The 12495-nt window shown below is 40.1% G+C and overlaps 1 protein-coding gene across 7 annotated transcripts in view; it reads right to left on the bottom strand.

Moving 5' to 3' along the window:
* NTRK3 (neurotrophic receptor tyrosine kinase 3) overlaps window positions 1-12495 on the bottom strand; it is a 932433-nt gene that overhangs the window by 36396 nt on the left and 883542 nt on the right. For all 7 annotated transcript variants that reach the window (XM_029575291.1, XM_029575284.1, XM_029575285.1 and 4 more), the window contains exon 15: window positions 5588-5831. In XM_029575291.1, coding sequence (XP_029431151.1) covers window positions 5588-5831 — 244 coding nt within the window. The remainder of the gene's footprint in view (window positions 1-5587; window positions 5832-12495) is intronic.

The following is a 12495-nucleotide window of genomic DNA, read 5'->3' as shown; positions in this document are numbered from 1 at the left end:
GCTTCACAGTCACGATAGCCGTATTTTTTTACAGCATCGTATGAAGGTACACTCAGATTATTGACATCCATATAACAGGTCTCTTTTTGAATTTATCCTTAAATATTGGCATGAACCAGGCAGCACAAAAAGAGCCAAGTGGCAGCCATAACAATTCCATGACGACGAACGGTGACCCAAAGCTAGAGAAAGCTCTGGAGAAGGTCCACAGCGGTCCCTTACATGCAGATTGATCCTCGTGCCTGGGTACAGGTAAAAGACAAACCAAACCAACTGGAAGCTGTAAGATGGTGATCTTACAATCCCTGGGCAGGGCAAAGTCAAAGGAAATGTCTGGACAAGGGTCGCTGGTGGTCCTGATGTAGTTTTCTATGGCATCAATAAGATAAGGGGCCTGTGCTGAGGTAAAAACACTTCAGTGCATCAAGACATCCCACTGCTATTTCCCTTCCTATCTGGGGGGTGTGTGTGCAATAAATGTGGTATACATAAGATTGCTTCCATGATGCCACATGGGTGCCCAAGTCCTTCAGTTGAGACTCATAGCTTGGATGGTATTAGGCCAATAGTGGCTCATGTGTTACAGGGATCAGGCCTTCTGTTTATTGGTTTTCTTGGGAATGCAGCGTAAAATGGGTGGTATAATCTATTGAAGGCTAAATACCCAATGAGTCTAACAGATAGTAAGAGAACATGAAAAGAACTTTTAAGAAAGCATCAAAGAGGGCACGAAAGTGCTTGAGGTAAATGGATAACATCCATGCAGTAAGTATGAGGATTCGATCCGATGGTATGTTTGTTTGGATCTGGACAGCAGCTCACCTGAGTCATTTGTAAGCACTCCTGATATCCAAGGCACTGAGTAGAAGCCAAAGCAGAAAGAATAAAGACAAAAGCATTGCAAGGCATCAAGAGAAGGACAAATCAGCAGGAGCACTAGTGTTAAAACCCCAAAGCATAATTGCAGAGCAAGCAACAAGAAGAGTGGCGTCGAAACCCAGAAGCATGGATTGCGGAATGATACAGCGAGCACAGCGGCATGAAGACCCCCAGTGGACCATGAGAGATGCAGCAAATATGTAAAGCATCAAATAAGCTTGCTAGTGGCACTGGCCCGATTGCCCTTACCTTTGCTATGTACTAGTTTGGTTGATCCGAAGTGCAGTGAACGCGTTCAGAGGCTTGATTCTTAATGGCATTATCTGACTGCACAGACAAAACGTGTGTGGCAGCTAGCAATGTCCACCGGAATCACTTAGAGACACTCTTTCGATAATGAATATATATATTTTTTTTTACTCAAGAGCTTCAGAAAGAAAGTTTTTAAGGTGTGAGCAGATCAGTGTGTCCTCATCCTATGCCTCTCATCGTCACCTCTGCTATTGGTGCCATCCCTCCTCTTATCTCATCCCCATGTTTGCTCCTGTTGCCAGTAACAGGGGATAGAGAGAGGCAAGATTTTTTTTTTTTTCGTTCGTTTCTGTTTTTGGGGGGTGAATTTGGTTCATTTAATGTTTATTTCAGTTCAGCAAAAACCTCAAAACAGGAAAACAAACAAATTCCAAGCCCCCTCCACTACCCCACATTTTCTGCCACCCCTACTCCTTCCATAGTTGTGTTGCAAGGCTGAAGGGGGCAGGATTGATCCCAGTCACTCCTGACTCCCTAGGGGGCCTCTAAAAAAAAAAAAAATAGAACCAATCAGGACCTTTTCTTTTACACCCAAATGGCCATATTCGGTTTAGTTTTTGATTAATCACAAATTTGGCATTAATAGATCAATGCAATGTACCATAAAAATGTAAGGAAGCTCTGTTTGCACAGGGCATGTCACGTGGGCAGTTACAGCTGTCAGGGAGATGAGCCCACCACCTCCCCAGGCCGACTGATCCGTCTTCAACTGGCGTAGGCTGAACACCATGCGGGGGGATTCTAACGAGACAGTGATTCAGTTCTCCTCTCTACGAAACCTCCTCTATCCAGCACGCCCGTAAAGTCACCTCTCTTAGCAACACTCCTCCTCTCTGTTCCACTGCTTACAATAGTTCCAACTCCACAACCTCTCTCTCTACTCTTTCTTATTCACAAGGGAATCTCCTCCAGTCACAACCCTCTTCAGATTCCTGTCTTCTCCCGATACTGCCCCAGTGTGGGAAACACAGCTTTACAAGGAAACTCCATCTCTCTCTTCCTCATTGTCTCATCTTTTGTGCTTCATGTTTGTCATCTTTTTTTTTTTTTGTCCTGCTAGCACTACTCAGCAGGTAGCATTGCATTAATCAGTACAAAAAAAAAAAAGCTCTTGGCGCTCCTGATTGCCCTGGAGACATATTCCTCTGTATCTATAAATCTGTTGCAGATTAAAATTGCCTTGTTATGGTCAAATTCGAAGTTTCATTTCTTTGAAATAACCTATACGACTATAGAACTATTTTAAAGCATCCCATGTTCCTCCCTTCCTCTTCTCTCTTCAGCTGATAAAGTTAATAACTGTTTCACAATTGCAAAACCAATTCTGATCACCCCTGCACAGAAAAATATTAAATTTTTTTTGTCAAGTATACATTAGATTCTGCTGCTCTGTTCTCTGATTTATGGCTATCCCAGTGAAAGATCACAAATACAGTGAAAATAACAACACTAATTCACATCATAATTTCCTCGTACTCTAAAGTCGGTGTTTTAAACTTCATTATTTCTAAAAATTTAATCAAGGAAAAATGTAATTAGCACAGGGCTGCATAAATCAAGTGCGTTGTTCCCTGCTCTCAAACAAGAAAGACAATTGCTCCGAATGGTGCACAAATCAGTTTCTTAGCTCCTGTCCATGTAGTGTGGTGCAAGGATGTTCGGCTTCCCATTCTCATAACCCTTATATGCCGAGAATCAAACCAGAGTTCTGTCTGTTGATTGTGAAGGCCCATAAAATCAGGGAGTAAGCAAATAAAAGGAAAAAGAAAATCTATTCCCAAAGACAGGAACGACCCCACGCGACCGCCCTGGCCCGTTAACACCAGGGACCCTAGAATCTATAAAACTCTATAACTGTGAAGGTTAAAAAACAAACAAACAAAAAAACCCCCAAACACTTCTCAATATGAAAAACCACCATACATTTGCAGGGAAAACGCAGAAACAAAATGAGCCCCAAAAGTTGCCACCTCCTGGTGCACTGCCAGTCTATTGATTGTTAGTTAATTTGCTTTTTGCAGACTTCAAAGCGTGTATATTTTTATGTCTCCAGCTCTGAAGTGTTTTGCAACTTCTCTTTTGAGGAAGTTTTAGGGCTGTTGGAAGCAAATAAACGCTGTGTACATGCGTGGGTGAATAACCCCACTTTTTGGTTCAGTCCAGAGGCAGACCCAAGAGAATTAAAGTAATATCTCCAGCTCACTTCAAGCTTTTGAGTTGTGTTGAGTATTTTTGGCCAACTAGCACATCTCCCGGATAGACGCTTTTGCAAAGGTTGCCATGTGCCAAAATCGAAATTTCTGGAGACATTCACCTTCCACAGCCCCAAAACAGCCAGAAGTGAATCAAACCAACCCCCCCACCCCTCCTCTCATTTTCACCACAACCAAGATATTTAACATGTAGACATAGAAAGAACATTGGCAGTGAAAACAATTACAACAAATATAACGTCAACTTATTCGTATAAACTAGGACAATGTTGAATGTCTCGCATTGCTTTCATCATACGAGGGCACAGTTTGCACATGTTAAGTGCAGCCAGTTTTCAAATTGTTTCCTTATGAATATTGCCAGTTGTAAAGCACACATGCTAGCAGCATCTGCATACAATCTTTTATGTTATTTGTGCAAGCAGCTTAGCAGGGGCAGAAGAGTGCACATTCATCTGACGTGAATGTACACGTACCGGTTAACTTCCCTGGCCAAGGGAAAGCCACTCTTTAACCCAGATAAACAGTCACATGCCATGAAAGCCCACATGTACTTTTAGCTGGTTGGAGGAAGGGCAGTTTTCAGACAGGCCCAATTGACCCAGGACAATAATGATTAGTTTAGGTAAAATTGTTACTACTTAAATGTCTGTTAAACGTCAATTAAATGTTTTAAATGGCTCGAGAACTCAAGAAAGCAACCTCAGGTGGTCTTTTTTTTTGTTTTATTTTATGTTTTGTGTACTTGAATTCTTGATATTCAACAAAATTGGATCGAGAAGCCCACAGATGCAAAGATGAAAACCAGCAATGGTTCAGACTTTCTGGGGTGACCTGGAGCCATCTAAAAAAATCCAATGATAATTCCTTGCAGACATACATATACCAAGGTAATTTCATGAACACCTTGGGTGCATAAGGATCGAACTGTCCAATCCGCCGTATCTTGTGGCATATAATATTGCCACGGCAAATATTCTTTAAAAGTGTTAACTGTGTATTTATTCTATAATCAACGATACAACTGGAAATTAAAAAGTAAACTTCTTATCTTTCAAAATATTATACAACTCAGTTATCCAGGAGCTAGATGGTGTGTTTTTTCCAGTTTTGAAAGATTCAAATTAAGGGGGTTAATTTCTAAAGCTTTATCGCATGCATTAGGGCCCTAACGCATGTGATAAGCCCATATCACATGTGAAAAGGGCTTTTCACATGTGATATAATGCAAATTAGGGGGAGGGGAGTTGGAGCGGAGTCGGTGGCTTCGCTGCCAGCGATAATGTTACTAACATTTATCATTGGCAGTAGCGCGCCAAATAGCACCACCTTTCATGGTGATGCTATTCGGTGCGAAAGCGGCAGCCGGCGCACCGCCGTGGTGGGAAGGCTGCGGGCTTTCACAGGCCCGCCCCCGCCCTTTGCCCCCCCCCCCGCCTCCCATTTTCACAGGATTCATCATTCTGTGATTGAAGAAAAATAGCGTAGAACCCTTTAAAGATAATCTCAGGCCTCAAAAATTGTTCAGCTCTTTCCATTTAACGTCAATAGACAAACCTATTTAGACTTAAATGAAAGTTGATAATACTTTGTTTAGTATAAAGGAAAATATGTAGCATATGCTGTTAGCATTCCAAACAGAAATTATTTTTTATTGAATTGAACATCTCCAAGAGCATTACTTGATGTAATTCTTAAGCAAACATTATTATATGATTGGTTGATTGTCTCTACGGTATCTAATATCTTATCTGACAGAATCCTCAGATAAGCCTGAACATTTTAGATAATCTTACTCACCTTGATGAAAGTTGCATAAGCTGAAACATCAGTAAGTGTTTACAAATATTCACTGCATGTGATATGAGGTGCAATATGTGATATGACATATTTTACACAATATTGATGGAATACATCAACAAATGATACTGTATCCTATGAAAATCCACATGGCACATTATTTTTTTTTTTATGGTATCTTGTAGTAAAAATCTGTTAAAAGGGACGTGATGGATATCTCATCTACATATTCAAGATTTCCTATTTTCTAAAGAGAACAATATCCTTGGCTTGCAAATTCAGAAAAAAAAAAGGTTTTGAAGTAAACAATGAAATTAGTATGGAGCTAAAATCTTGTTTTGCCATTTCTGTCTGAGGTTCTAAAAAGCATAATGATACTTTACCCTGTAGTAGTCAGTGCTGTAGACATCTCGTGACATCCCAAAGTCTCCAATCTTGACCAACAGATTGGTCCCCACCAAGCAGTTCCTAGTTGCCAAGTCTCGATGGACAAAGTGCTGAGAGCCTAGGTAGATCATGCCAGAAGCAATCTGTGTAGCAATGTGCAACATCTGAGAGAGTCCCAGATCTCCTTTTGTATGCCGAGGCTGCCCATCCACAAGGATCATGGCATCTGGACCGTGAGCCCTGAAGAATTACAGAACGACTAGTTTAGCAAAGATTAAGGCAGGCACAGTCATTGAACATTACCAGAAAAAAAAAAAGGAATGCACTGATTCAGGTTTTGACCCAAATTGACTCCAGAATGGAACTAATCGATATAATTGAATGATTATCACTTTAAAGCCTGTTTGTTCAATTACTTTGTCATAGGTCATCTCTGTTCATAAAGGCAACGCAAAGCACAGTTACCCTCTTCCATGCATCCCACTGAATTTTAAAAAGGTGAGAATCTGTGTTTAACAGGTCAATCATTCTGCGTTAGCAGAAAGACACATATTCCTTGCATAGGAAAGGCTATATGTCATCCTGTGTAACATGGGAAATATGGGACTCTGTACTGTATCTTCAATTTCAGATATTGTTCCAAATTCAAAATTTCAGACATTGTCACAGAGGTGCAAGCATGCCTAAATGTCCAGTCATAGAGAGAACTCACAAAGTTGAGCTACTAAGGCATACCCTTATCTGTAGAATACAATACACTTTTTTACTAGTTTTATTCTTTTGATAGGTTTGTGAGAAACCCAATTGTCCCAGGAAATATAAATGCTCAGTTATATTTTGATGATATGGAAGTTAAATCTTTTAAAAGATGTTGTTTTTTAGTTAATCATTAAGGGGGTCATTTTGTGACAGCCTGCATAAATATGACAGTAAATACATGCATACAATTAAACCGATTTTCTAAGGCTTAAGATTGCTTTGAAAGCTATCCTACCAAAATGTGTTGCACATAATTACACCCGTTAAGTGTGCAAACATTTTTGGGGGAAATTTTATGCACAAACTTTTGAAAATGCAAAAGCATGCATGGAAATGCAATCCTTTCCCAGAGAACGCCTCTGCTTAGTGTGGGCAAACTCATGTGCACAGATGACATATGCCAGTATGTTTTATTGAGTGGGCAATGTTTAGAAGAGGCCAGTTTTGCAGATAAAGTCAATGAAATGCCTTTGAAAATTACTCTCCCTAGGAATAACATAGATTTATGATATTATCTGGCAACATTGCCATTTTATTATTTATTTACCTATTTATTTATTTATTCATTCTTATATTCTACATTTTCCATAAAATTATGTTCGGTGCGGGTAATAAGAATACATATGTAATCCCAACACAAACATGATATTCCGTGGTATAATTTGGACTGTTGAGAAAAACTTCATTGAAATTCAGCTTTATACAGTGTAATAGAATACCATTTATTAAGATGGCAAATAACTTCAATTAACAAATGCTATGTCTCTGCCATGCTTGTTATTTTTAAAATAAATGTTTCACTGGTTATACCCCCATATGGTTGTAAACTTATGCTTAATTCTGAAGATCATATCATATCAATATATATATATATATAAATCAAAAATAAAGGGAATGTGTTTGTTTCACTTGTGATTTCGTGTATTACATGTAAAAAAAACTCCCAAAAAAATTAATTGGGAAAAAAAAGCAAAAAAGCACTACTGCTTATAAATTTACCGTACCAAAAATTTCATTTTTCACTAAAATTGTTATGCTTTATTGAGAATACAATGAAATATTAATTTTTCCAATTTTTTCATAAAACCAATATCAATCCCTAATATGAATGTGTTATTTACTACTTCATTTCAACATTGTAACAATTTCCAACAAACATATCATCTTAAACCCGACTAGTAATGGCCCTCAACTCTGTTCTACTTCTTACCTCAATCTGTCCCTTAACTCCTTTTACATCCCCAGAAATGTAATATTGTTGTTGGTCTTCTATAATGGAAAACACCACTCTATGTTAAAGATCTTATACAAATATCCCCAGTCAAGTTTAGATCATATTACAATGTGATGCCTGAATCACTCATCCTATTCATCAATACCACATTTGGATATCCAAAAACATAATTCTAAATCCCTCATTCTGAACGTACAATCATGGCAGTTTACAATAAAACAGTAATAAAACAGTAATATATAAACCATGTACAAAAAAGTAACAATTTCACAATCACAATTAAAATTAAACAAATCATAAAACATACATATGTCTACTATCCGGCTGTCCTAAAAGCTCAGCATTACCATCCTGATAACTATGCCCTTCTCCCCCTCCTCACAATCAGTGGTTTCCTAACCAGCTGTAGAGGTTCCCTCCCCCACCCTAGCAATTAGTTTAGTTTACAAGATATCCGCAATGACTATACATGAGACATGTTTGCACACACTGGATTTGTGAGACAGGTTTATTAACATAGTAGCATGTTTCAGTTATTCTGCACCACACTTTGGGAGCTCTTGAGGTCTGGGTTGAGACCCACTGTCCCAAATAAAGCAAACCGTTGCATGCTGACGCCAACACTAAGGTACTGCATAGAAGTCAACAAAGGAAAAAAAAAAGCTATGATCTCATTAATTACATAATTGTCCATTGCTAAACAAATAAATAAAGATGAGGGGGGTAATATTCAGTAGGGCGGTTAATGGACAAGTTATCAGACTAAAGTGAGCTGGTTAACTTGTCTCCTATATTCAGCAGGATATATGTCCTGCTGAATATACTATCCTTAAGTTATCCGGCTATATATAGCCGGATAACTTTAACTCTAACTAGCTATCGTTTGAAAATGGCTGGTTATCCCAAAACTTATCTGGCCTTGTGTGGCCAGATAACTAGCTACTTAACTAGATGACATCAAAAGATATCTGGGCCTGTTTTTGGTTTCTGGAAAGGGCACTGGTGTACGACCTCCTGCAGAGAATTGTTACCACAATGCCTGTGCTCTGCGAAACGTGAGGAGCTAGGGATCAGGGGGTGGGCAATTCCAGTCCTTGAGGATGAAAACCAGTTGGGTTTTCAGGATATCCCTAATAAATATGCATGAGAGAGATTTGCATGCACCCTGCCTCGATTGTATGCAAATCTATTCCATGCAAATTCATTAGGGACATCCTGAAAACCCGACCGGTTTGCGTCCCTCGAGGACAGGAATTGCCCACCCCTGGGTTAGATAATAAGGGACAAAAATCCTTAAGGCTCAGAGCGCTGATCCTGGCCCTGGTTCCCACTGTCCTGGAAGCCAAAAGGCACAGGTGGAAACTGCCAGACCTTGGTTCTCTTCCTCTTCCCCTCCCCCCACACACACAAAACGAAAGGATTATGATTCAATTTCCATTAAGTCTAACCTGCAGTGAGTTCTTTGGATGAGCAAATATATGAAAAAGCTTTCAGCCCGTATAACTTAATTAGTTGATCCTTCAAGGTTATAGTATACATTGTAAAATCTAAAAGGCCAGATGAAATATACTGTATAATAAGAAACATGTACCTAAGCTGTATATTACTAGGAATAAACTTATAGTGTAAGCAAAGACAAAACTGATATTGGAGATGAATGAATACATTTATATATAATGCTCAGATATTTCCCTTTGATTACTTCCTGCGAATGTTTACAATGTTAAGCAAAATAGTGTCATGAACTCACAAATATATATGGTTACCATAGCATAATGGGCAGCAGGGTGTGGAACTCTGATCCTGGAGGGCCACAGATCTGCCTGTCCTTCAAGAGAACCATAATATGCAATTTCATCTGGTTCATAGATAATAATTATGCAGATATGTTTCATGAACAGTAAATTGTGGATATCCTGAAAACCAGACTGGTTTGTCTCCCTTGAGAACATACATCTGCTCACCCCTGAAAGACGGTAAGTTAAGAGGAGTTATTGTTGCTTTTTTTTTTTTTTTTTTTTACATCAGAATAAAGAAGAAATAGTATTGATGACCAGGACTAAGGATGTGTGCAGCCTTGTTTTCCATAATGTTGTTTCAGTTAAAGGGAACACACATTTTGATATAGTAGTTATATGGCTGACCTGAGATATTCCAACAATATTTATCGATATTTGAGTTACTCAAGTTGTACAGGTCCTAAAGTGGATTTTTAATGTATCTTCAAAGACTAACCTTAGAGTGTTTACTTCTTGTAGTACCTTGGAATTTTGTACTAAATTCACTTATGAATGTAGTGTGTGTGTATGTGTTTGTATATATATATATATATATATAGTCTTGTAGGCATCTTCATTCCAGCTAGCTCATAAAATTTGACCAAGACAATTCTATGAGCTCTTCAGCAAGCTTCAAAAGTAAAATGCAAGCAGAATAGTTGCCATGCCAACATGTAAAAAATATGTGCAGTCTTTGATCCAATGTGGACAATTTGAAAATTGTCTCCTTATCCATTCTACTTGGATTGCCTGAGGAAGATTCTTCCAGTGCCTAATGTGCGTAGAAATAAAAATGTTTCAGTTTTTTTCTTTTTGGGTTTATTTCATTTTGTTTGCTGAACTAACATAAACATTAAATTAACCATGCAACCAAAAGAAAAACACAAAGAGTCCTGCCCCTGGACCATGCTTACCATTTCTGTGGGCCAGCTGGCACCATTTTTTTAATCGGGAGCTGGCGGAGCAGGCAGTGACAGATTTAGGGTTTTGCTGCCCCTAAGGCACTGTTGGTGCTCTTACCTCCTCCCCCTCCTAGACAACAGAACAGGCATTCTAAGGTTCACGTCCTCCCTTCATATGACAGAGGACAGGGACTAGATTAGGGAGTAGAGCAGCTTTCCTTTGCTCCTTGCTGTGTTATCAGGCATCACCCTTCTCCTCCTCTTCCCAGCACAGGACAGGAGGAAAGGGGCTGGAATAGAGCAGAGCAGCTTTTCTTTGCTGCGTCCCTTTCAGCCTCGCCCCTCCCTTCCTGGTTCTCTGCACTGGGAGGGGAGGGGGAGAGGCTGGATCAGGAAACAGAAGGCTGTTCTCCGCTGAGTGAGATTAAGCACAGCTGGGAAGTAGGAAACTTTCAACTGGCCTGTCACTCTCAGATTTTTACTGCCCCAGTGTGCCCATTGGAAAATCCAGACCTGGAGGCAGGAGTGATTGGGGATTGCTCCCATATCTTTCTACATTGGAGACTACCAGTGGAAAGCAGAGCCATCGTGTGCCATGGACAATATGACCATGGCCATAGGCGCTGCTACCCAAAGGCGCCATTGTACCGCCACCACGTGGGGCCCTCAGTAAGTGGAAATGCTGCGTGGCCCGGCAGCCACGCTGAATTTCCACTCGTAGGCATCGGAACGGGGCTGCCTCATTGGTGGCAGTGTGACAGCGCATGATTTCCTGAACACCACCACGATCCCCTCATTCAGCCTGCCTAGAAGGGCATCCTGGAAGGATCGCAACTTCGAGGCACAGGCTGCTTCTTCTTCCTTGGCTGTCGACACTTAATGTCATTCAGGTACTGGCAGCTGGGAGGGAGGAAACAGCCCATGCTGCAACGCCGCGCTCCTTAGATTCTTCAGGAGCAGGGAGGGTGGAGCAGGGAGGGTGAATGAAGGGTTTGCAGTAGCACCACGGGGGTGAGTGTGTTAAGCAAATCATGCACTGGCCACCTGTGTTGAGTGAGGGGATTGTGGGTGAAAAGGTGTGGGAAGGGGAAAATGGCTGGGAAGCAAGACTGCTAGGAAGTGAAGATCTGGGAGGGAAGGGCCCATGGAGTAAGACCTCTGGGGAGTGGGGTTTCTGGGATGGGAAGGGAAGGGAAGGGGAGGGGTCTGTTGGGGACTGTGGGATCTGGAAGGGGAGAGGGGACTGGGGAGTAAGACAATGAATATGCGTAAGGTATAGGGGAAAAGGAGAATGGATACCTTTTATACCTAATGAAAAGCGTAGAGGGAGAAGTTAAGTAGTTAAGGGATTGATTCCCCAACATGTTACTGTGTATTTGAAACTGTTATTGTTGATATTATTTCTTCATTTTGCAATTTTTTTTATTTTAGGTAATATGTTTTGCACTTATTTTAATGTAAACCACCTTGGTGTCTTCAGTAATAAGCGGGATGTCAGATTTAAATAAATTCTTGAGCGAATCAAGTTTACCTTCATTCGATGCTATAAAAAATTTAGCTATCGTGTCTGTGAGCCTTAATTGTTAGGCTTCACAAATCATTAGCCTAACAATTAAGGCTCACAGACACGATAGCTAAATTTTTTATAGCATCGAATGAAGGTAAACTTGATTCGCTCAAGAATTTATTTAAATCTGACATCCCGCTTATTACTGAAGACACCAAGGTGGTTTACATTAAAATAAGTGCAAAACATATTACCTAAAATAAAAAAAATTGCAAAATGAAGAAATAATATCAACAATAAAAGTTTCAAATACCCAGTAACATGTTGGGGAATCAATCCCTTAACTACTTAACTTCTCCCTCTACGCTTTTCATTAGGTATAAAGAGGTATCCATTCTCCTTTTCCCCTATACCTTACGCATATTCATTGTAGTTATCCCGAGAGCTGGGGCATTCCTTTGATTTTCACCACTGCCTTGTATTGATTTGCAGTCTTGCAAGCCTTGGATATGATCTCTCTCTCCTGTTTGATTCACACCAGCCCTTCGGCTCCGTCGCATACTACCTCTTAGAAAGTGAAGTGGATGAATTGAAAAATGGGAAATGCAGGGGAGTTATTGTGTACACTGCACTACATTCAAGTGATAATGACTTGAGAAGGCTTTGTCTTTCTGTTTCACGGGTACAATACACTGCTTTTATTTTCATCGGTAAGTAAAGCCGT

This window comes from Rhinatrema bivittatum, chromosome 13 (genome assembly GCF_901001135.1).
Source record: "Rhinatrema bivittatum chromosome 13, aRhiBiv1.1, whole genome shotgun sequence".
NCBI classification, from domain to species: Eukaryota; Metazoa; Chordata; class Amphibia; order Gymnophiona; family Rhinatrematidae; genus Rhinatrema; species Rhinatrema bivittatum.
The sequence above is the reverse complement of the archived record's forward strand: the minus strand, read 5'-3'. Positions and strand labels throughout refer to the sequence as shown.